Below are 25,471 nucleotides of genomic sequence, written 5' to 3'. Positions count from 1 at the left end.
TCTGCTTGGGTAACGTTAGTTAACTACCCCCCATTACATACATCTATCCATACATGTACATACAAACACGTGCACACAAACACACATACATACATGCGCGCGCACACACAGACACACATAAATGCACACACAAACATACATAAGCATTTGCACGCACACGCACACGCACATACACACACACACACACACACACACACACACACACACACGCACATACATACATACATACATACACATACACACACACACACACACACACACACACACACGTAGCGTACCTCTCCCTGCTGTCTCCGTGGCGGTCCGGGTGGCCGTGCGGCCGGTAGGGGGGTTCGCCGTTCTCCTGGCCCCCCACGGACGAACCCGAGTCGCGCCTGGGCTGGATGGGGGGGCTGCCGCGCCGCAGGGAGTTGGAGCGCGTCACCGACATGGTCTCAAACTCGTCCAGCAGCCAGGTGAGAGAGCCGTCCACCCCGATCTTGCTGCCCCTCACGATCGTCTGAGGGAGAGAGGGGGGAAGAGAAGAGTGAGACCGCAGAGAAGCCACACGCCGCGCCGGTGACACTCCCCGGGCTGGCAGTTGTTTTCGGTTTGAAATTCCGAGACATTCAGACGCAGTCACATCCTGCTCGGCCTGCACGTTGCGCGCGTTTGATGTATAGCTATCTCTCAGAGACACTCGCGTCACCGATTGTCCTCCCGGCGCATCGCATCCTTCCTCAACCCCCATAATCCACAGACCACAGAAAAACTGCATTCTTTACCAAAAATAAGCAAAATCCATTCAGCTGAAAAACAACTGTTTCAACATCCTCAAAATAAATATAAACACAAATGTAGACTTTCATGACCGTAACATGTGAGTGGGTCAGCTTTATTTGAGCTCCTCATGACAAGTTGATCAGGTTTCTGTAGTGGTTGTACCACACAGCCTTGAGCATGGTTGTGCGTTGGTTCACTTGTACACATACAGAGGAGTGAGCTTGCTCTCCCTGTTTGCATTTCAGACAAAATTTCAGAAAAGATTAAATTTGTACTGATGTGACGGCTGGGTACAGACCTGGACAGCATGGACACAGTGTCTGTGAGTTATCTGTTGCTCTCAGCGGCTATGGACACACTAGGGACGGGATCTGCAAAGCTCTTAGAAATCACAATGCAATCAAACCCTGGCATCTAGCAGAATTCACAACCGCAGCCACCACTTCCATTTGTAACCCTACCATGTGCAAATTTGACCAGACTAAGAACAGAAACTCGAAAACCATGTTTGGGCCCATTATGAACAAACACCTAGGGAAACAAACACTCCCAGAAGCCCCACCGAACCCAAGCTCAACCCCGGAGCCCAGGGTGTCGGCTGACCTTGCGCGGCTCCACAGTGGTGATGACCGTGGCGTCTATGAAGGGCTTGGGCCTCTTGGCCGTGTCCTCGATCAGGCTCTGCCATTGGCGCGGCAGCCCCACGAACTTCTGCTCCTGCTCGTCGAAGTCCGTGTGCACGCGGTGCTCGAAGTTGGAGGGCGCCGAGATCTGGATGCGCTGCTTCTTCTTCTTAGTGAACATGGCGGCGGCCGGCGGGCATCAGACCTGAAAGGGGGGAGAGAAGACACGGCGTTCCGTTACTTCACTGTCTCTTTCGTCTCTCGCCTGAAAATACAAGAGCTAAGGACTGTGTGGGTAACAAGAAATTTAAGGTTTTTTGCCAGAGAACGTTAACTGGAATGTTACACCTTCTGAACAATCTGCAGCGCTGAACAAGTCTGGAACGCTAGCTTTCGGCGGGGACCCCAAACCCACCGTGCTTCCGTAACACTGCCGTCTGTGTGAACTGTTGTCGGTACTGCAGATATGAAGGGACAGAGAGCCAAGCAGAGAGTGACAGAAGGGGACAGGGCCCCTCTAAGGACAAATGTGTTTCCTTCCACATCTCAGAGAGCGACACAGACCAAGAGCCGTTCGGCCTCGTTTCAAAATGGCAGGAACAGCTGGGGGTTCTGCCGCAAAAGCAAGCCATCTGTGTGGGAGTCATGCACTTCTTTAAATTCACATTGCAGAGGTCATTTAAAACAGAGATTAACGTACAGTTAAGAAAAAAGAGAACAAGACAAGCTCCTCTATACTCAAAGGTTAGCAGGGTTTAATTTGGTATAATGGTAAACGCTAACTAACTTTTACCATTATGAACTAACTTTTATAATGGTAAAAGCTCCTGGATACATTGACACTTTATATACTTAGCAGTAGCCATTTGCTGTTACTAAATGCACCGCAAATCTGTTATCACAACTCAATAGGTGACACAGTCAAAACATGACAAACTCAAAAGATGACTGACATAACCAACAGCTTCGGTTTGCTCACCAGTAGTAGTAGTCTGATCTACCACTTGTTCAACTTGGAAACAGTTTTAAGGTTTTGAGTAAACAAGCTGATGCCTGACTAACAGATTCAAAGTCAGTTACATCATAAATCTACAGCAAGCTCATGCATCTTATAAGCTCGTAAGCTTATATTTCCATTCGGTTTTTCAGACAAGTGAGGACCAGTAACAGCCCTTCATCTGACATAATGAGGCGGATGATTATAGCAGCTTCCTGAGAGGGCTTCTTCAGGGGGTTAACACAGAGCGGAGTACAGGGTTCCATCGTGGGTCCGCTTTCAGCCCTGAAAGCGTTTGAAGCAAAGCCGCACGGCCACACCTTCCGCTGACTGCCTTGGATTTGCACGGCTTTCTGATTTACGGCCGAGGTGCATAGACACGTAAATCGGATTAGTCGTGCTTGAGAAACACGAGAAAATACTACGAAACACTCTCCTTTCCAGGTTCACACCGCCGTTTCAATAGTCTGAGACCATTTTAATAAGTCCCCAGGGAAAAGCTGGTGGATTCGTTTATGAACGGGAGGCATACCTATAAGCTCCAGGCTATGCGTCGGCTCCGTTCAAAGCTTGCTTTGTGGGGGATACAAGCGAAGCTGTAAAAAGGCTTGGAAAGGCCACAAACGCACTGACATTCAGACTCTGCCTATTCTGCTAAAATCTCAAAGCATGAGAGCCCCGGCAGCGATGGCTTCCTGTTTGTTGACAGGGTCCGGCCTCAGCGTGCCTGTGGTTGACACTCAAACCCCCACCCAACGCAGAAAGTCCCAACTGCTTGGGCTCGTCACAAACCGCGTGGGGCCTGGACACTCCTGTCACCAACCCCCCTCCACCTCTGCTGCAGCTGATCCTGCCCCTCACACCCTTCTCACAAGACACACTCACGCACACACTCAACCGCCACAAAAGTGTCACACCCCTCTGGGCGATGCACTGCAGCCATTTTTGCACATGAACACTCAGCACACATCAGCCACTGAAGAGGGAGGGAATTATTTAGCCAATTACATTCAGGGATTATTAGATGGCCAGAGAGACAGTGATTGGGCATTAGTCAAAAGTCCAGGGAACTGTATACGCCCTGCAAAAAAATGCCCTGGAACCTTCAATGTCCTCAGTGAGTCAGAACCTTAGCTTAATATCTCATCGTAAAGATGGTTATGTACATAGGCATACCACATGCAAACATCCTTATGCACAAACACATTTTTTGTCCCCACCAGGTACACAGCATCTCAGAACTGCGTCTATCTTGCAGAGGCGAGGCTGCACTGCAACGGAATTGACTCTCTAAATAAATCTGTCTGTCATAATCATGACCCCGGGGGTCTCTGTGTTTGAGCAAGCACCCGCAATGATTTTAAAGCAACGCACACGTGTCAAAGGAAAAGGAGGGTGCTTCACCTCTAGCCAAAATCAATAGCCTAACAACCCGCAGAGAGAGAAGCAGTGTTCAGAGGTTTGCTTTTTCTCAGAGGAGGACTGATCGCCTCTCCCTCTAATCTCTGCCCCTCTCCCAGGGCAAATCAAAGGAGACACTCCCTCAGTCCAAACACCAGACTCTGATACGCCCGTCTGAGCAAATCCTCCTCCCCAGCAGGGCCAGAGGCGGGAAGTGGATAGCGCAGGACGCCGGGCAGGGGGCCCATCCGACGGCCAACTGCTTTCGGTGGTCAACAGTGACCCTGCAAATTCCATGCTGCACAATGCTAACGTCCGTGCACGCATATGTGCAGGGTTAGCAGGGAACGGCAGGGCGTGTTGATCCAGACCTTAGATAAGTAGCTTCGCTTATCAAACAGCGAACAGGCTTTATGCAGTGATGATACTCCCCAAATGAGTTAGAGTTAGAGAATCTATTAACATAGACATCCAAGACTTCTAAAATCACTGATTCTGCTGGGGAAAAGCTTACTGTTTTTTTTTTCTTTTTCTCCCCGTTAGAGAGTGAGTGCACAGTCTGGCGTTTCCTCTACGTGATTCCTTGTTGAGGGGTGTGCAAGGGTTGTTGGGAAGAGGTCTTCCACAGGAATGGAAGTGTTCACTGAAAAACTACACTGAAAATAGCACCGCAGTTGTGTTTAATTTTTACGAACGTCGTGTCATAAGTACCTCTCTGCGTCAGCCTGCCGGGGAGGCATTTTGCTATGGCGCTGTGCATGCTAAAATGTCACCATGGGCATATGAAAGCATGTTGTTGTCCGGGAGTGGCTCAAGTTTTATCTCTTTAACCTGCTTAAGGCTATAGAGGTAGAAGGAATCCCTGAAGATCTGTGTCCTGCAATCATATTTCACTGGTCAGTATACACCAGAGATTCTTAGGAATGCAATTGTTAAGTATCAGGTACTTTAACAGAACAGATCTAACCAAGATGAAAACAAATGCAAGAATGTAGACTTTCCTACATCAAGATGTTTGTTGAGTTCCTACATTGGCACCAACACGAAAAATGTACATAAGTTCAAAAGTTCAGTTCTCATTAATTATAATTTCTAAAATTATGCAACATTTCCACCAACCATTTGGCCAGGGCCAGTCTTTCACAATAGAGCGCTGTTCAGGAGTAAACCTCAGCTTGCCATGTCAAAAGTGCAAAGCCAAAGCAGTGCTGACCACATTATACAGATGACAGAGGCTTCTCATATAACTCTGACGACATCACAGCTAACACCCCCATAAAAATCCACCCAGTGCTGGAAGCCTGTTATCACACGCAGCGTAACAATCAACCATTTCCTCCATGTTTATTAGAGTCTGTCCCGAGGGAACAAACAGTGATGAGACCAGGGCTGGAGCTTTGATGTACCGTCCAAATATTTACCATGGAAGCTCCACTTAGTGACACAGCCAGCGATACACTCATTACACACAAAACAAAACATAAAGGAGCCTGAACTAACTACGATGCCAATGCAGTATTCCACACGTTAATAACAGCCCCTGAATCTTAAATGTGTAAATTTGATTTTTTTTTCTGGTTGCTTTTTGCTTTTGGTGGGTATCGCAATGCGGCATGTAATAACAGGCTCTTCAAACGTTCTGTGAAGTACTCAAGTGTTAAGAATAAGAGACATTAGAATGAAACGAAATGAAACGATAAATAAAACAGAAACAGCGGGAGTCCAGCAGTGCTCTCTCTGCACCGGGAAACTGGGTGTTAGCAGGTGAAGTGTGAATGTGTGTGTGAGTGACAGTAGATGTTGCTCCCGCCCTGACACAGCCCCGGGCTACAGCTGAATTTGGGAACAGCAGAGGGGCAGGTGGGGCCTCCCTTCCCACAGCTGAGCAGGTGAGGAGAAAGTGTGTGGCAGGTGTCTGTGCGATGCACCTGCGCCGCGGCTCGTCTTTTCTCGCCTCTCCGCAGTTCCCACAGCGCAGCGCTTTGCCCCCTGCTCTGCGTCAGATTTCCGTCCAACCAGTCCTACAGCCACGCTTACAGGCCTGTTTCATTACTGCTTCCTGACGACAAAATGTCTTTCTGTGTCCCAGAAGAGAAATCCACAACAAACAGCCCGGGGAGGGGGAAAAACCCCACGCAAAGAGCGAGCCACAGAGCTGACTATTTCCCTGTGATGTCAAACATGCCATTAGCATACTATTATGCACTGGTGAACAGCAAGAAAGGCGCTTCTGTACCGGCTGCAGCAGGGGTGGGCTGTTGCCTGAGACGCTGTCTGACCAACAGGGGCGGCCAAATCTGGGAATTGACAATGCGTTCTGCTGGAACACAAACTCCCTTCTTCTCAGCCTCGCACGGGCCCGTTATCCGGCTCCCGCTCGTGACCGTAACAAAGAGGAGCTCCGAGATTCCAGGGAGTAAACAAAGACGACTGGGTCCGCTCTCGTGAACAGGGGAGCACCTTATAATTCACACTCATCAGATGCCACGCGGATAACGTCTGCAATCCGACACCGACCGCACCGCTGGCCCCGTTTTGACTTGCAGTACGTACACTGTTGACGCTTAGCACACTGCATAACGAGCCTGTGTGAGCACATCCCAAATACGCTGGGCAAATTAAAATGTCAGAGAGAAATTGGAACGGGGGGTGCCCTTACAGGGGGGCGGCTTGCGTTGTTCACGTTCTTCCGTTTGACCAGCTGGTACGGGTGGCACTCAGTGGTGCCACTATGTGTGCTAGCTGATGGAAACTGTAGCAGAGCCACACACCTGAGGTTCAAACTCACAACCTTCAGGTAGCAGGAGCCAAAAACCTATCTCCATGCTGCGGCCTAAATCTTACCCAAATCAGGGAACGCTCTGGTTTTTTTTATGCCTACAGTCAAGCTCCTCTTGTTGTTTGCTCTCTAATTGGAGGCCTGCTGCTTGAAGAGGCCGCTGCCACCTGAGTACACACTGCGAGCGATTTCAGGTTTGGCTTTAGAGGGAGCCTGGCAGCTACTGCGCCAAAAACAGGGCACTTTACACCTGTTATTTACTTTCCTGGAAATGGCTCAAAGGGTAAAGCCAGCCCACCGAGCCAAAGGGTCCCAGATGTGGAGGGACGCATGTGGGCCATTATCGAAATGGACAAATTAAGATAAGGCGCTGACTTCACCTCCCAGCACTCCTTCACTGCAGGCCCGGAGGCCTACCCGATATCAAAAGTGATGATGGTGACTCTAAAAAAAAAAAAAGTGTGTCTGCATGGCCACAGATGGCATTCCTTCTTGCACTGACTTCTCGGGAACAGCGGCAATGAGCCAGCCGTTAACTATGCGACACATGTTATGTCAGCCTACTGACACTTAGGACATTTCACACGAATAACCTACTCGGCTGTGGATACCTGCAGGTTTGCATACTTGTCACTGATGGATGTCTGCACTCTCACCCCTATCTTAGATAAACCGTGGACACAGAACAGACAGGCCTGTCACAGCCAGGTCTCAGGGACATTTAAAACCTGAACCACAAGAAGGGAAAACAACACGGATGTGATGACGGACTGCACCCAATGCATTATGCTATGCAGGAGAAACAAAACAAAAACATGTGGCAGTCCTTGAAAAAGGGTTGCACACATCCTCAAGCCTGTAGCAGCAACAGCAGATTCAGAAGCCACAGTTTAGCAACATCTTAATTATGATATATCATTTCAAAATGCTCATTCAAAGCAACATAAAGTAGAGTAAAAAACTACAATGGTTTTGAATGGCCATCACAATATAATTAGGACTATTAGGACAATTGTGATATAAAATTCTGAATATTAAACACCAGAGGCACAGCTAAAACAGGGAAAAGTCACATGGGGAACTTAAAACAAGTGTACTTCTCCACAGTAAACTGTTATCAGCCCTTCTGATAGACAGAGGGCTTAGAGACACATTTCATACGTGTCATTGGACATTGTTAACCTACCACCAGTCCATTTCCAAATGCTAGTAATTGAGATTCAGATGCAAACAGACTACAACATGAATTCCATTACGTATCACCTCTGCTAATTCGTTAAAAAAGACTTCACGCCCATGTTTTGCGCAAGGAGTGCAGTGAGCTGTACACAAACTTTGACAGAACTTTCTGAACGTCAAAAATACATTCTTGGCAGGGTAGCACTTCTTGAGGCTGAAACCAAATTACAGCTCATGGTAAAACCACAGATAAAAGGCTGCTAGGAGAGGCAATGCAAAAGGGAGGAGAGAATAGAAGCCAGATGTGTTCCTTTGGAAATCACATGTTGCGGAGGAAAAAAGGTTCCGTCGGAAATTGCCCAAGATAATACAATTGGGAGAGGTACAGACTAATCTGAAAGAAATGTGCTATTATGTCAGAATATATCTGGCTAATTAGCTATATAGAATCAAGCAGGTAACGGTCATCGGTAGACAACCAACCTGTTGCTTAGAATGAGTTTCTTCTCACAATACCCTTCGGTGGACTGATAACATTCAGATGGCAAACACACTCATTAAAGATTAACGCAGACGGGATTTAACTTTCTCACGACGTGTGCTCGTTAGAGCGGCTGAGGAATTCGCGAACGTTGGGACACGATCAAGGAAGCGTCAACAAACATGACAAACTCGCTTGCGCGTTGCTTAGCTAGCCAACTTAAAAAGCTACTAACCTCAGCTCTTGCGCAACTCCGTTGTCCACCTGGTTTCATTTCAAGATCGCTCATAAAAACAAACGAGGAACAGCGAAAACATCCCGGGCAAAGCCTCGTGTTGAAAGTGAACCGAATCCCCAATAAGCGACGAAGAAAAACAATAAAAAAGTAATTTCCCCAGCGATTACTGATAACACGCGGATCCTTCCGATAACACGGTGTTAGGTCACTTCGATGCGATGTATAAGGTGGACTTCGACTGCATTTCCTTGAGGATACAGCGCTGGAGACGGAGAAATAGTATAACTCGCATTCCTGCAGTTTCACTAGTGCGGGCCCAGTATCGTGACGTCACCGGGGAAACAGGAGTGCAGCGAGCGGGCTAAGTCACGCCCCTGGATCCATCCACTTCATAAAGTAACAATGCCACCTCACCGTACGCCAAACCACACCATGGCAATTAAAAGGACTCATACTTCTGCCAAAATTATTTAGGAAAAGCGCATCATATGTCTAAACACTCAGTTCGAGACTTCCCAAACGGGTTACCTTGTTTATTATTGTTCATTATTTCAATGGTTTATATAAGTGTTGTGTTAACTGCTGCGCAACAATTACAGCTTATCTTTTACGACGAGAGCGCGAGGAATGTTTGATTGCGCAATGTACATCATATATGACACACCAGCTTATCAAGTCTATTTTTTCACTAATAGCCGTTTTGTGAAATGCCCCGGGTGCTCGTTAATTTTCCCCGGCTTCAAAACTCCCCATCCGGACACGCGTGGCCATGGAGACGTGGGACTGCCTCTGCTGACAGCGGAGACACAGCGGTATAACTGGAGACAGGGGGTGGAATTTCGCGTCTACTCGCTTGTCTACAAGGTCATTTACTCTTAAGAGCTGCGCATGATTACGTTGTTTAAAACTCAGAACCCCCAAAGGATTCAAACGGTGATGACTAAGAACTTGTTACACCACGTAAAAATGCTTAGACGAGATGACACAGTCGCATTCCTAATCTGGATAGCAGGGAGGAGTTTCTTCACCTCTGCATCGCCACAAGGAAACTTCAGTCAGATTACGTTACGGAAATCTAAATATATCAATCATAATCATTTACCTATTCAGAGTGAGTAATAAACAGAAACCATGTTAAAAGAGATCTAAACACGTTACCTTGCGGAAAGGTCTTCATAATACTGGCTTTAGCGACAGTTTCTTTGAGCACGAAGTAAGGACATTGAGTATCTTAAATATAATTACTTTCTGAATGAATGCAATGAAGTCCTATGTGACTTTTCTGCTCTCAAACTAGTAGTTTGACCACACAAGTTTTTCCTTCATCTGAACACACTCAGTACCACAGATCATATCAAATCAGACTGTTCTAAACGCCACCATGCTTTGCACCACCATTTGTCAGGACTGTAACTTCAGAACAGCCTACGGCTGAAGTAATGTATGGTAAGGCGTATGTTAACAGAGCAATTTATTCTTCATCATTCCACATAAACTTTGCTATTCAAACGAAATATAAACCAGAGTCTTGGAAAATGTATACATGGTTTATCTCCAATTCTAAACATATTCTCTAATTTGAAATTCTAATTTGTGACAGTGGACATGGACAAAGCTTTGTTTCAGTAGAAAATCAACATTCACTGCAAATAAATTAAGGCCCCTTGCGCATTCTCCACGTAAGTTGATTTATGTGGTAATACTGTATAGTAGTACTAATACTAATAGTGGTCTATTTTATTTAGAAACTGGGGGAAATCAGAAAAAAATCCTTTCAGATGATCAATAGGGTTTTAGTCATACAAAATAAACACATTTAAGTAATACTAATCCATTATATAACAAAGCACAACTGTATTATAAATATAGGTTAAATAGTCCAACAATTAATACTGGTATTGGTCCGAATTTTAAAATATGGTGTAATTTTGAACATTCAAATTTATGCCTGTTTTTGTTTTGTTTGATAACATTAAGACTTGATCTCTGAAAAAAAAAAAACATTTCCCCCCGCTGTCCTTTTCATTCTAACTCATTTTTTACTTTCAAATCCAAACTACACTTCAAACCATAAAGCATGGGGAAAGAAAACTCACTGAGGCAAACGCAGGGGCAAGCAACAGATTGACGCAGTTAAACTCAATCTGTTCTGAGGAGACATTACATGCTTCTGACTATGTTAGAGGTGAGTCAGGGGTTACTGTGAGTCACCAATTTCACTGTAAAGCATTCAGAGATCCATGACAAATGTTATATAAATGCTATCAATTTCCTATGACATTATTATTCTTGCCTTTTGCTCTCAGGAATAACAGTTATAAGCATGCTCAATTCAAATTCAAAAACTAACAGACAACACCATAAACGTGTACAAACATCACTGAACTGTGTCATCCCTCGTTCCTCCATCCCCCCCCCCCCCCCCCCCCCCCACACACACACACACACACACACACACACACACACACACACACCCCCTTCAAAATCAGAACATGAAGTCGACTTGGGAGAACTTGTGCTCCTCCTCTCTCAGTCAACCCTGTCATGGGGAACATGTGCACAAACTGCTTTCAATTTTGTAATACATCCAACCAGCCTATACGACAGGCGCTTCCCACCTTTTCAAAAAATTAAACTTAGCACATCCTCCTCCACTTGTTTTTTTTTTTTTTTGCATTTCTTGAAGGCACAAGGGCTCGAAGCTTTGAAAACAAAAACTCCCACGGAACTTCACAAATAATTATTCTGTCATCTTAGACGCCGTTCCACTCCCCTTCCGCCCCAGCACGGCCCGCTGTTCATAACCCACTCTGCGTCAGAGAAGGGCCTGCATGCACTACCAAACATTCAATAACAAGCCCTTCCGAGCGCAGTGGGGAAACTACGTATACATCAAAGAAATGAGCAGGGCTATTGTTTCTTGTTCGGAAGTATAACCTCATATCCATTGTGCTCTGCATGTTTGTCTTTTCCAAATACCCACAAACTCATGCTGTAATAGCTGGCTTTTTCTTTTCTCTAGTTTCCATAGCTAACACACATTATCCTTTTTATTACTTCTTAAAACACCAGTGCTGCATCATACTACATCAAAGAGCATGCTGTAAACAATTTAAGCTGAGAACTGCAGTTGAAGTAGTAATCGAAAGGGTTGATAAAAAGGAAAAAACTCCTTTTTTTGGAACAAAGACGTTAAGCTTTGAAAGTACAAGTGTGCTAAATGTGGCTAATTACTGACTTATTTCAGAGGCCCTGATTGCAAAAAGAAAAGAAAAGTACGTCATGCTGCATCTGCAATTTACTGATGGCAGTTTGGCAGACTGGGCAGGTTCTGTCAAATGTTGTGTCACCCTTTGTTTTGTCACGGGTGACTGTGACCCCCCCCCCTTTGCCACCTATAATTTATCTCACTGTTTAAGTTTGGACGTTGACAGGCCTCCCACAGGAGAAACAAGACAACAGCTTCATTTCGTCAAGTGAAAATCAATCCAATTCTTCAGTTAAATGTAATACTAAACCGATAGTCAGCTAAAACAAAAAAAAGACAAAATTAGCAATATTTCTAGTATAAAAGCAAATACTAAAGCCATTTAACAATGGTGATAGCATCTAGCATTGCCATTTATAAATCAAGACAGCATTTTTGTACAATATAGTATCATACATTTAGAAACAGCCATTCACTGTTGCAACTGTTCACAACTGTAAGACTGCCAAGTGTTTTCTGATTCAAGCACATGGAAAATGTACCACTGTCAATCCTGTGCATTTTAAAGAGTCAAGTAGGGAAGCTGAAATGTGCTTTTTACAGCCACCTTAGCAGCAGAAATACAGACAAATATGATTATAAGCCAAGCAAAAGCAGAATGGTTAAGTGGCCCAAACAGAAGTTGTTCAGGAGCCAGGTATCTGGGCCACAGCCATTGCTAAACCCTGCACTGTGAGTACTCAGAGCCAGTTTCCAGCCACACACGTGACCAATCCAGAGGCAGTGTTCAAACAAAGCATTCACCTTCTTAGCCAATCAGTGCAGACTTCCAGGTCTAGAAGAGGAATGTGGAAGGTCAGCAGGCCTAGAAGGCAAATAGCTTTTACAATGGATTGCCAGTCACAAAGCATTATTTCCTACTTCAGTTCTGTACTACTGATACAGCAACATTTGGAGGAGCCTGGGAACTCAGCGGACTCTACAAGGGTTTACCACACGTCCTTTAAAGCACAAGATGTATGACAAAATACATGCCGTTGAAACAAAGCAGAAGACTGCTAAATCAAACTGTCCAAGAAAGATTTGGTTTGCGCTGAGGTTTTAGGATTTTGCAACACTGACAGCTGACATGAACAAATGGTTCCTTATAGTCTCTGCACGGCACAAGCTCTGTTGTAACAAGGCACCATTTGGTGAAAGGCACAAAGCACTTAGCACAGACGACTCGTCCCTTGCAGTAGGGGATTTTACTGAAACCAGAGTCCAGGACTACAACAACAGCATCATTCACCAATGACTCCTCCTATAGGAGACAAAACCTCGTTTCACCTCGGTGGCATACGCTCACCTTGGACTAGAAGGCTGTGAGAGACTGGTCCCAAGCCTCTCGCTGTGCTGATGTTCTAGGAACTAGAGAGCAGCTGAGATTTTTTTGAGAACTGTATGGGGACCTTGGACATTATTCCTCTCCCCAGAAGGGAGTGGGTGTATGGAGGAGGACGACCAGACTCGCAATGTAAATAATCTTCATTCATATGCATCTGCAAACTCAAACCTTCCAAAAGAGAAACCCAGAGGCAACAAAAATACAGTATTTTCAGCATTTCTCTACAAGCACACCCAAACAAGCATTTTTAATGGTAAAGACAACCCACAGGCTAGTTTAAGCCATGTAACCTCTAGGTATATTTTGGGAAAAGAACATAGAAATAACTTCAGAGGGAGTTCAATCATTAAACGTTGCATTCTAAGCTTCCTATGCACTACACATGTTCAGTTTGATCTTAAATATTAAAAAAAACAGCACCCACTGTTCCACTTCCTCAAAGATAACTGAGGTTTCAAAGAAAAAGTCAGCTCTTAACCTCCTATGACCGCTAAGGAGTATCTAACTGCAGCTTTAAATGATTTTCTGGAAAATATCAATTTGCATTTGAAAATGAAACCCAAGCTTGAAGAAAACACATACACCGTGTAAATGGCCCACGCAAGGATGCCTGGCGAGTCCCACCGAACTGTACCCGCGGGGTTTTATTTCATGCGCAGGTGCGTAGCACACAGTTGAGGGACAGCAGTGCCATTTCAGCCCCTGGTGGACGTCCCTCTGTGAGCTCGGGTGGCAACACCGCGCAGCACCTCCCTCACCCAGCGGGCGCCCCGCCGACTCTCCCATGCAAACAGGAAACCGCACAAAGCCGGGGGGCCTGGCGGGAAGCTTCACCTCGGAGCTGCAGACCCCCGCACTTCAAAAACCAGGCCCAGAAGGAATAATAAGAGAGGAATAACAATCGCTGCCCGCCCCCACCCCAAGCCTTTCCCTTTTCGAGAAGGAATCAAAGCGATGCACTGCAACGCTGTGAAACTGCTGGATTATTGTGTCTGGGGGTTCAGTCTCAGTTCTGCGAGTCTGGCAGTCTGGCAGTTGTGCACATGCGCGGGGCCCAAGTGTAGAAACAGTTAGCACAAACAGTACTGAAGAAATGTCATGATTCCACAGGGTGCACTGAGGTGTCAGGAGAAAGGGACGGGAAAGAAAGTGATGTCCTTTCCTTGCCGGGCCAAGGCTGCCAACTGGAAAAACCTGCTTCTTTCACAACCACAAACCATGGGGAAAATATGACTCCATTTCCAAGGAGCTGGTGAGGAAGGGCAGGGGACCTTTAAACCTGCGTCTCAGGGTCTATTAAATTTTACTGTGGCTAGTAAGACCCTTTCAGCTGAGGAACATGACACATTCACTGCCACTACTGGAGTGCCCTTACAGATAGAAAAAGCTAGATGCTTCAAGTGCTTGTTACAGTCACACAGGAACAATGCACTTATTTCTTTGTTATGCACCATAATACAGCAAGTATATCTGCATGAAATATGATGAAAAGTCAAAGTGATAAACAGTGTGTCATGTCAAGCCATTTCCCCTCAGACGTCTTGGACATACTTAATGATTGCTTTTTGGAGCAAAATCCTACACATTTCTCAAATGCAGAAGGAACTGGCAAAGTGAAACCAAGCCCATCCCCAGAGATCCTTTCCATAAACCTCTTCAAATCTCACAGTTAGTCCTAGTGGATGATAACTGCACAAGCCTGGACCACTGAGAAAGACTAAACATGGAAGTAAGACTACTCTAATTTCATCAACAGTAGCACCATAGAGTTGCTTAGTTGATCTGAGTGGATTACCAGCAGCGGTACCATAGAGTTTCACCCTTCTGAAGAGAAGGTTGAACGTCTGAGTTTATGCTTCAGATTATAAGACTGCATTGGCTTTAACATTTCCCAGCCATATTCTGATATTTTCTTCTATAAAAAGTAAAAATGAATATTGAGTCCCACACTGCACAACAGGTCCTCATATGCTCAACGAGGGATTCTGCATTTGATGAATAAGATACAGTAAGGAGATTCTATTCATGCCCACAGAGGCAGGGCTTGTATTCACGGTGAACAATAGCATTGGTTGACTCACATCGACTATTCCAGGGTTATGCCCGCATAATGTAACAAAAACAAAAGTGCCCTTTTTTGTTTCGCGCCAACAATTCAATACGCCACTCATGCATGGCGCAGCAGCTAAAGCCGAGGTGAAACGCGGTCACAGCCCAGAATCTCGTGCCCTCCTGTGTACACTGTGTAAGGCCTTTATGCCGTGTAGAGGACTGCATGCCCCGGCTTGATCGAGGGCCTGCAATTTATCAGATCACGCACTGTTGTTATTCAGAACAGCGCCTCGCACAGCGGTTTCGCACAGGGTGGGTGGGGGGCCTGGATGATGGCGGTTCGCCGTGCAGAAGTGTCAAAACACGACGCCTCCACCCGTGCGAAAGCCGCGACGCTGAACCGCAGCAGCGCTCTCGTTTAATCTTGCAGTCGGTTGAATCAGCACAAACGCACCCAGCGCTTAGATCTCGATCAGCTCCTATCTGTATCAGTGAATCACTGGGACGTGAGCCCTGATCCAGCCCCGCGGCCACTCCAAGTCCTGGCGCGTGAGGTCATGCTTTTTGGAAACGGACGCTGTTGTTCGCCAGGGCCGGGCGGCTAGCCTGTGGCTCTTGCAGCCGTGGGCTACCCGTGGAGCAGATGGGGCGGAGGTATTTTAGAGAGGGTGTGAAAGAGAGCCAGAGGGAAGGGGTGGGGGGGTGTGTGAGGTGCTCCCATGGGCCAAGCTGAGACGTGAGCACCTTAGTGGCAAGCCATGGGACAACAACGGCTGCCCCAATGGCACTCACTTCCATTCGAAGAGGACAATCGCAGTGAACAGAGCGGACAAGAGAAAGTGGATGGCAAGGTGCAGCGCTCAAAGTCGCACTGAGGTAGAACACAGTCCGCTCCTACAGCTTCAGCGTGGCCGTTTGGTCGTGCGGTAACCGCTAATATGTGCGGCTGTCCACGGCCGCTCGAGGTCATCCGTGAAGAAGCTGATCAGTTGGTGACGAAGGGAGCCGAACCAACGACGTACGCGTGTGCGCGTGACTCTGTTGCTCTGACGGGACAGGTCGCAGTGATAGACCTCATGTTCATCGGACATGTGAGGACGTGGCAAGGTGTCAACCGACCGGAACGGGTCAGACACGGGACCGACCATCTCGCCATTCCTCGTTCTGCTTGTTCTACTCCTTCAAACAGAACTCTTCCCTCTCTCGCTCGCGATGGTTCCGGGTGACTGCTTTTAGATCGATATCTGTATTTATTAGTCTTACGGGGGGAGACTCACGTTGCGTTTCTTTCCCCGAATCCTGCTCTTTTCCCCAGAAGCCATTTATACAGCTGGACTATTTGCAGCAGTGACCCCGTGGCGCCCCGCGCAGTGGAACAACAACAAGGTCCCACCCAAGAGCTGCTCGCATGTGCTTGCACCACCGAGTCACACTGCTGCGGTTCTGCTCGTGGTTGCTCTGTGCGCGGAACGAAGCATAAGGATGAGGTAGAAGCATCCAGAAGCTGGGCAAGCTGAAGCGCCCCGTTATGGAGGCGGAGCCAAGAGACAGCAAGAACAGGAAGCGAAGGCTGAACAACAAGTACACCTGAGAAAGGAAAACCTGAAACTACCGCTGAGGGACCAGCACCACTGCAACCCAGCGCAAAGTACAAATCTGAAACAGATTCATCACCACCTACATACAGCTTAGACAGCATACTTCTCCCTTTATTACATGACTGAAGCCTCAGGGCCTGAGCAGGAAGTCAACAAATTACATCCCACTCCCAAACATACCTTGACACCTTGCCTTTTTTTCCCCCTACTGAGCAATAAGGAGGCGGACCAATTAAACCCTCTGGGTCACATGCAAATCAGAGGCTTGGCGCCGAGCCACCGTCCCTGCGCTTCACACAAGCTTTCTTGGCTGCGCCTCAAATCTCCGCTGTGATATGAGCAGCAAGAGGCAGGGCTTTCTCCTGGAGCCTAGCTGAGCGCAGGAACAAGCCCGTCGCCCCCCCGCGTAAATCTCTCCGCTGTGTCCGTTTTGAGACTGCTGAACGGTACAGTGACTGAGTCGGCTCTGTAAATCTCTGCCTCTGGGTGATACAGTGCACCTCGGGCCTCTGCTGCACCGCTGGGGGGAGGAGGGGTGGGGGGAGAAGGACACTCAAGGTCACTCAGGCATGCCAGGAATGCGTGGAGCGCCCGGCACCGAGTGCGCGCCGCTGCCCGCCACCCCCATCACACCGGCCCAAAAAACGTTTATCAGCGCCAGGAGGGGGAGGGGGGGGGGATAGACGGACCCCACCCTCTGAATCAACAGTGCTGAAGACCCCACCCTCCCACACTCTGTCTCCCATTCTCTTTTGTCTACATCCTGTACCGCAGAATGCACTCAGAGGGGATCTACTTTTTGAGTAAAATGCACAGAATAGTGGTGCATGTGAACATGTAAAAAAATGGCCACTGCCCTCAACTGTGAAACTGTCCTGCTTTAACAGTAAGCCTCCCTTATCTGCAAACTGTATCGGACGTATTAATGTCACCCTACTCAAGAAGGTCATATCAAATGCCACTGAACTTGATCTCAATAGTGAATCTGACAGCAAATGCTACACCACATCTCCAGACTCTGTGCACGGTACAATGGAAAATGCGTTCTACTAGACATGCTCTTCTGTGTTAAAACCACACCGTGCACAGGATTCAGTAAAAGAGCTTAGCTGCAGGCGTTTTGCTGCAGAGGTCAACTGAATCCGCAGCATCCAAAAGACAAGCGCTTCTGCTCTTGAAATAAGCAAGAGGAAGGCTTCATCTGGATCTCCCCTATCACGCACCGCTGGGTGGAAGTGGGGCATGGCCTGTGTGTGGGAGCTCAGCACAGCTGTCTCATGAAAAGAGCCCTCCTGATGACAATAATGTGTTTCATATACTGTCAGAACACTGGAGAGGATCGTGTAACTAGGTGAACTCCACAGAACCCCACCAGCTGGTTGTTATCATTCATTTTACCCAAGTGCGATAAATCCACGTAATTGAACATTCTGAACGAGAAAAAAAAGAAGTTTTGACAAGCTCAGAATCAATGCCCTCAGTTCATGATGATAGTCAAATGACGACAAAGCGAAGACAAATAAGGACTTTGTGGGAAAAAGCGACAAAGGCAGCACTTGTCAGGCTATGACATGCTTGAGAAATGTAGGCTATTGCCTGTTGAAACCAGCTATTGAGCCTTGCTAGCAAAGACCTTACAACAGCAGCCTGGTGCAAGAACTGCTTTCTACATTGTCACTTTTTAGGTAGTTTGGATGAGGATTTGTTCCTCTTTTCCAATGACCAAAATCATTAAATTTATAGGTGTAAAAAGGCAAAGTAAAAGAGGATGTCTGTGTATTTTCTGAAACTATTGCCTGTAATCCAGGAAACATCCACACAAGATGAACTCCCCTGTGAGGAGAAAGGGTTTTTGAGTCATGAGAACCCTGAAGTCATATGGAAACCACGCTGTTCTACACGCCCTCTGCTTGCATGCTTTCAGCTATCTGATGTACAACTGCAAACAGTGCCGAGTGTAAACATACTGAAACGACTGTGAACGGACTCACGCTGCAAATATGAACACAGAAACCTGAAAGCCAAAAGTGTGAAGGAGCACAAAATTTTGGTAGCTTATGGACTGCCAACATCTGTAACATTAACCCTTAGGTTCCAATTTTTCTATCAACTTGGGCTTGAAGAAACACACAATTTAAGTATGACCACTTTAACAAAACAACCCATTAATGTTCAAGTGATCTGAACCAGCTGCAGAGCCTCACTCAAGAGCGCTGCTTCAGGTTCAGTGCTCTTCGATTACTTTAAATCTGTAAATAGCGCAATTAAGTCAAGCAGTAGAACCCACGGTTGGTAGGGTACTCTGCCAGGCCCTCTCGCCCACCGCTCAAGGTCACTGGCAACACGAAGCCAAACTTTCATCACTGCCTTGCCTCTCCCTGCCACACAGCGAGTTTCTGTTGAGGGAACTGGTGCAGGCCTGCCTGCTCACTGATCCCATTCCCCTGGCACCCCCCATCAAGGGAGATCTACGAGTTATTAAGATTTGTTTCTCAAACGGCTCCTGGCAATTTGGCTACTCAGCTAGCTGAAATAAAAAACAAATCTGGGGGTATGCGTGTGTGAGAGGCAGCATCTGGCAAGCCTCGACTGCACTCAATATGCTTGATGAATACAGGTAAGCAAGGGGTGAGCTCATACATGAAGAACTGCTATCACACACTGCCCTTATCACAAAGAGGGCTGTTTGGGGCTTCATATTATCAAACTGATGGTTTTTATCCAACAAAAGGCCCCTGGGTGTTTCTAAACTTCACGGGGAGCTACAGATTTTGTGTTTGGTGTTCATGAATCTCAGCTGTACTATTGAGAATTATGGAAGAAAGAAGAGGAGGAGGGAAGAGACATTTCAAACCCAAAGTGGTATGTGACGGCAGATACTCACTTCTTTCAGCAGTTAGTTTGACCGCATAGTTTGTGTGAGGAGAACTCACACCACAAACCAACACTGTGGCTAAGATGGCTGTGGCTTCACCCTCAGAACTCGCACTGCAAACCAGCACTGTGGCTAAGGTGTGTCGAGGGCTTCACCCCCAGAGATCAGAGGAGCGAAATGGAGATGGGTCATGGTGAAAGAATGCCAGACAGCACACTGTAAAGGGGGGGGGGGGGGGGGGCTCATTCTTTTCCAGTTTGCCGGAGGAACATGTAGACACAGGGGGTCAGAGGGCAAGCTATACAGACCGCCTTTGTGTCAGTCGAGAGAAATGCAGCCCACCTGCTGAAAACTGGCCCAGAGAGTGCCAGGGGAGAGCACGCTGGCAGACATTAACCTATTATCTCTCTTCACAATTAAATCAAGGCTGACTTAACTGGAAGGTGGACACAGCGTGCATTTCATAACGAAGCAAAGGGGAAACTGTATAAAACCCCTCCCATTCTCCCAAAGTCGACCAAGGCCTGTGCAAAAGAGGATGCTGGGTAACAACAGGCAGCCATCTCTGGGGCCAAAACAGGCTAAAAATCAACTACAAGCGTCAGTTGCCTGCTACCTGTGAAGGACAATCAGAGGTCTATGTTTCTGACCACTCTTTATGAACCATGTATCATCTTCAGTCCTTTTAAAGACTTTAAAGACTACAACAGAGGTAATATTTCAACTAGCCACTAGCAAACCGAGACAAACCCCCAACAAGCAACAAACTACAAAAAAATGAAACAGGAAGGAGGGAAAGTAGTAGCCTAATGTTGCCCACAGCAGGAACAGTTACAGGCGCACTGAGTCACTACCCAGCAACTTAATTGCATTTCTCCCCAAGACACAGCAGGCGGCCGGCAGAACAACTTAATGAGCCCTGTGAAAAGAGCTGCCGAGGAAGTAGGAAATCAACAGGGCAGCTCTTAGCTCACTACCCTGGTTAGAACCATTATGCTGCGTGTGTATGTGCGCGCTGTGCCATCACTTGATGGAAAGATGAGTGCACCGTTTTTAAAATTGCTCTTAGCCTGCATGGTCAGACAGTAATATTAAACAGACTTTCAAGGCGAGGTTTAGGTCTCCTGCGGCTAGTAACCAAATACACACGGATTCCAGTTTGTTAGCTAATTAAGCTAAAGCATTAGAGCCCGAATAAATGATTTGCTTGTGTGTAAATTCTGCTTGTTTGAACAAATGTTTATGTAACACATCAATCACCAGTCACTAAGGAATTCTAAAATAGGTCCACAGCAAGACAAATCCTTAGCTACTGCCTGGTCTCAAGGAGATGAACCTCTATTCTTAAAGATGGTCTCTTCCGCTTTATTACCAAATGACAAAGACCTGTTGTGTGTTAGATATCTGTCACAGCTAACTGGCTTCGACTAAATAATTTAATAAACTGAAATCACCATGCTACATACATGTGTGGTTTCCTTGTCCCTTACGCGTTATCAATACTGAGGACAAAGCTACTGCGCACATTGCCACATACATTGACGACAAACTGCAGTTTGATGCGGTCCCCAGAAAATGAATATATCAAGTAAATTGTCCACAATCTAATTAAAGCCAGATGTCTGTCTAGCTTATCTCTTTTTAGAAATGATGGGTCCAAATACGCCGTCAAACCAAAATTCCATCAGTCAACGTGACTGTTCGTAGCTAACTTACACTCCAGCATGAGCTAGTCACCACATACTAACTACGTTAACCAACTGGACCTCAGCTGTAGTGGCCGGCTAACCTGGGCTCCTTTCTACCTTGTTCTGGCAAATGAAAAACGTTACGCTAGATAGCAGCATAGGAGCAAGTTAGCTGCACTCAATTGCACTTGCTAATATGTGGCTACCCAGCCAGCCAACCAGCTTTGGTCATAATTTTGCAAGATAACTAATTACAGCCAGCTAGCTAGCTGGTTAATCTGCATGTTGGTCCTTCCTTTGCACGCATCTGACCTAAATAATGAAACACCGTGCTTCGCTTTTCTTCCTGATCTTCTTTCTTTTTTCTGGCTAGTTCGCTAGCCAATCAGCAAATAAATAAAAATTAAAATTGCTCGACAATTCAGAATACACTGATTACCCAACAGATAGTTCGATAAGTTATATGTTAGTACATCTTTCTTGAACAAAATGAGTTGAAGTCAGCTAACTTCATTACACTTCATGGCTGGCCAGCAGTGAAGCGCTAACTTTCAACGAATTAGCTGGCTAGTTAGCTAGCTACACCAGCGTTAGATTGCTAGCAGTCTTATGACTCCCCCCGTCTATACGTTAACCCGTTAAAATATTAGAATCCGAAAATTGCAACACTGTATAAAGTTCATTTGCTGTCGTACCTGGATATTTCCTTCGTGATCCTGCTTTGGCGCACCGATGGAAATTTCTTGTTACTTTCTTTTTCTCGATTGTAATTTGGCTAGCCAATATCGCCCTGCCGTAACCAGCCTCACTTTCTCGTCGCCATGTTGGGACAGGGATAGCACCATCCGGGAAACTAGACTCACTCCAGTTCCATAGCAACCGCTAATCCATTGGAGGGGCACCCTAGCAACCAAAGATCGACAGAGAGGAGGAATGAACTACAGCAATTTTATATTACATTACATTTTATATCCTATTACTTATTTCAATAACATTTTCCCTTGATTAATGCTCTTTGAAACTTCACATAAAACAGAAATGCCATTAATCAAGATCATGTCATAAGTAGACCGGTGACGTTACGAATGTTGATATGGATGCATAATGTATGTTTGAAATTCTGGACAGTCCATTTGTTAATGTTTTATTCGTCCCCTCAGTGCAACCTGGAGAAATGACATCTCTGAACCACACATACAAAACAGAAACTGTGTAAATGCACTTTAAATAAAAATTGACCATATTTATAATAATATTATAATACATTTATAATTTACAATGTAAATTATATTATGTTCTGTTTATTTGTAACGTAATTTGTCTATGTCCTCTTTTTGTTTCAGTTTGAATTAAAACACCCAAGTTTAAACTCTACACAAAACCTTGCAAGGGCAAACACCTTCATGTGCACTGCTTAGACCATATATCAGGGGTCTCTCACTGCCAAAAAAAAAAAAAAAGTAAATGCAGTAATTTATTCATGTAGTTTCAGGTCTGCGCTGATTCTTTATGCCTAAATATCATTTGATGGTGAAAAGAAAATGCTGTATGTGGAAGGTACTGATTAAACAGCATCAATCCCACACAGCAACAGAACTGTCAATCTAATCTGAGGCCCACCTTTGGGTTACCCGCCCACATGTATCTGAGAATTTTGAAAATGGGAGAAAATATAAAGCCATTAGCAAGGTACTGTATTCCGAAGGCGGACACCATTGCCTCTAAGTATGGATGTAGGTCTCTCAGGGTGCTAAAAAAGCCATTGTCCCCAGGGGGAGGTTGAACTTATCTATGCATGTGTCCTGGACACAGTGTGCCCTGATTGATCAATACACCATGACAGGATACAACCATCTAAACTGTGTCCTCTGCTGAATTCAATTCAATTTTATTATGAAAGAGCTCATTACCCTGGCTCCTGAAAGAACATGTATAAACTGCCAGTATGTCAAAATTACAAGCATTTCAACCTGCCCTGGAAAAATGCAAAAAAAAGGAACTGAAGAGAATTGCTTCAGTCATGTAAGAATTTCTATGGTAAAGAAATGGCTCCTTTTTCTGTAAATTTCAACAGAATTGTTTTAAGAGGAGTTGTGTAAGTAGAGATCAAGACACCTAAAACAATGTCTTAGTATAAATTACACTTGATGGAGAGACAGCTGACCTCATGGATGTTCCTGAGTTGCGTGTGTAGACACCATCGCAGCCTCCTCCACAATGATGTGATTGGCTCAAGTTTTTCTCCTTTCCATTAGTAGTTTCCTTTCCCTCCCCTCCCCAAACACAGAACAGCAGCACAAGTGGGAATTAGGGGGAGAGGGGTAAGGGAAGGGAACTCTATTATCCTGTAAACAGATGGAGCAGAGAAGTACAGAAGTGAACAAGTACAGAGCGCTGACCACATGAAGAGAGAACCAATCAGTCTTGTCGGGATCAGCCAATGGGAAGATTAAATGTGTGCGTGTTCATGTGTTTTTTGTGTGTGTAGAATGATCCCGAAGGGCCACTTCAGCAAAATCAATATGCCATTGAGTGTGAGGACAGTGACAGAGCTCACTCAACCTACAACCCAGCTGTGTGTTTTAGATGAAGAAAGAACTCTGCTGTCCATCTCTTTTTCAGTCCTGTCTGCAGCTCTCCAGCTCCCGCCTTCTCAGACAATGTTCTCCGACGATGTTCAAAGCAACCATGCGACCTCCCTGGTCAAACATCAGGAGGACACGCACGACACGGCCACCCTCCTCCAAGCTATGACTAACGGTAAAGTCCCACTCGCTCGCTCAATGCGGGACACCCTGAGGGGGCTGTCAAGAGCAAACACGCCCGTGGTGGGAATTGGGGAGCGCACCCCGCTAATGCACGCCGCTCTTCTGCCCCTTCCGTCGGAGCGGGGTTTGTTCCTGCAGCTGCTGCTGGGGTGGGGAGCGGAGGTGGACCGGCAGGACGAGGCCGGTCGCACGGCGCTCAGCCTGGCCAGTGAGTGCGGCTACCTGGATGCTGTCGAGCTCCTCATTCTGCATGGGGCCGATCCGGAGGTCCCCGACAGCAAGGGGCACACGCCGTTCAGCTACGCCACCCGCGGCCGACACAGTGCCGTGATGCAGTTCCTGCTGAGGGAGCTAGAGAGGCAGGGGGAGGAGCCTGCAGGTGAGGAGACACCTGGAGAGGAAGTAAGGCTACTGGGCTCTGCTCGACAGCAGGACGGTAAACCAAGTAAGGAGAACAGAAAATGGAACCAGCAAGGGGCTCCATACCCAGACCCAGGCTCAGAGAGAGTGGGGAAGTACTTCAGGAGCCTCCCTCTTCTTGCTGGATTTTGTGCACTCCCAGAAGTCCCCTTCCTATGTGATGACGGCATGGGAGACCTGCTACTAGCTGGTCATGTGATCTCCAACCCGTATGCTGTGGAGGAGGAGGACGAAGTGGCTGGCCCCGGAGCTGATCGCTGCCCCTGCTGGCCTGTTCCGGCCGCCCACCTCCTGCAGCCTCTCACTGATCCCATCATTCAGAACCCTGTCTTCTGCAGCCCTGCTCAACATGGATCCCAGCAGGAGTATCAATGGATCCTCAGCACCTCACCTATGCAGACCAATGGCCGCACTCACCAAGGCTTAGGGGAAACGTCCAGGAGAAGGTTCCCCTACAGCTGGCTGAAGAAAGAGTACCTCCATCCCACAGCTCCAGCTCCACTACCCAGGAACAGAAATCCTACCCTGGCTGGGACATGCCAGGAGATTCAGAAGCAGACTTAGATTCTTCCTTCACCTTCCCAACATCATGTATGTTTCACCCAAACCCATGGTAAAAGCACTTCTTTGGAAAGTCTAGCCCCCCTCTTCATTGCAGTCCTTCTCCAAGCTCCAGGACATGGCATTCTGGGAAGATATGTGAGCTGGAAGAATGGCTAGAAGAGAGGAGCGGCATGAGCATGTCTCTCATTCAGCCAAGAGGAGGAGCCTGCCCATCTGAACCCGCGGAGCAACAGGTGGGGGCCCTCTTCAACACATGCCCCCTAAAACCAGACACAAGAGTTCTAGGTTTGACACATTTCAATCGCTTCACCATTCACACTTCCCCAAAGTTGAGAAATCTTACTGGGGTGGAGAAAGAGGAGGGAGAGGTTGGCAGGATGGCAGGTGTTCAAAATGAAAGGAGAAGGATGCAAGGTCAGTTGTAGTCTCACCTTGACAGATGCCCCCACCA

At 46.6% G+C, this 25,471-nt stretch overlaps 1 protein-coding gene across 2 annotated transcripts in view; it reads right to left on the bottom strand.

Annotated features, from left to right (window-relative positions):
- Window positions 1-22,081, bottom strand: part of pak4 (p21 protein (Cdc42/Rac)-activated kinase 4) — a 32,215-nt gene extending 10,134 nt beyond the window's left edge. The window contains exons 1-3 of one of the 2 annotated variants that reach the window (XM_036536503.1): window positions 21,964-22,081; window positions 1,366-1,590; window positions 279-499 (exon numbers count right to left, since the gene is read on the bottom strand). In XM_036536503.1, the coding sequence (XP_036392396.1) occupies window positions 279-499; window positions 1,366-1,566 (422 nt within the window). In that variant the 5' untranslated portion in view covers window positions 1,567-1,590; window positions 21,964-22,081. Of the gene's footprint in view, window positions 1-278; window positions 500-1,365; window positions 1,591-8,457; window positions 8,766-21,963 lie in introns of those variants that run through there. The other variant, XM_036536504.1, reaches the window with a different exon arrangement.
- Between the last annotated feature and the right edge of the window lie 3,390 nt (window positions 22,082-25,471).

Source organism: Megalops cyprinoides, chromosome 9 (genome assembly GCF_013368585.1).
Source record: "Megalops cyprinoides isolate fMegCyp1 chromosome 9, fMegCyp1.pri, whole genome shotgun sequence".
NCBI lineage: Eukaryota > Metazoa > Chordata > Actinopteri > Elopiformes > Megalopidae > Megalops > Megalops cyprinoides.
The sequence above is the reverse complement of the archived record's forward strand: the minus strand, read 5'-3'. Positions and strand labels throughout refer to the sequence as shown.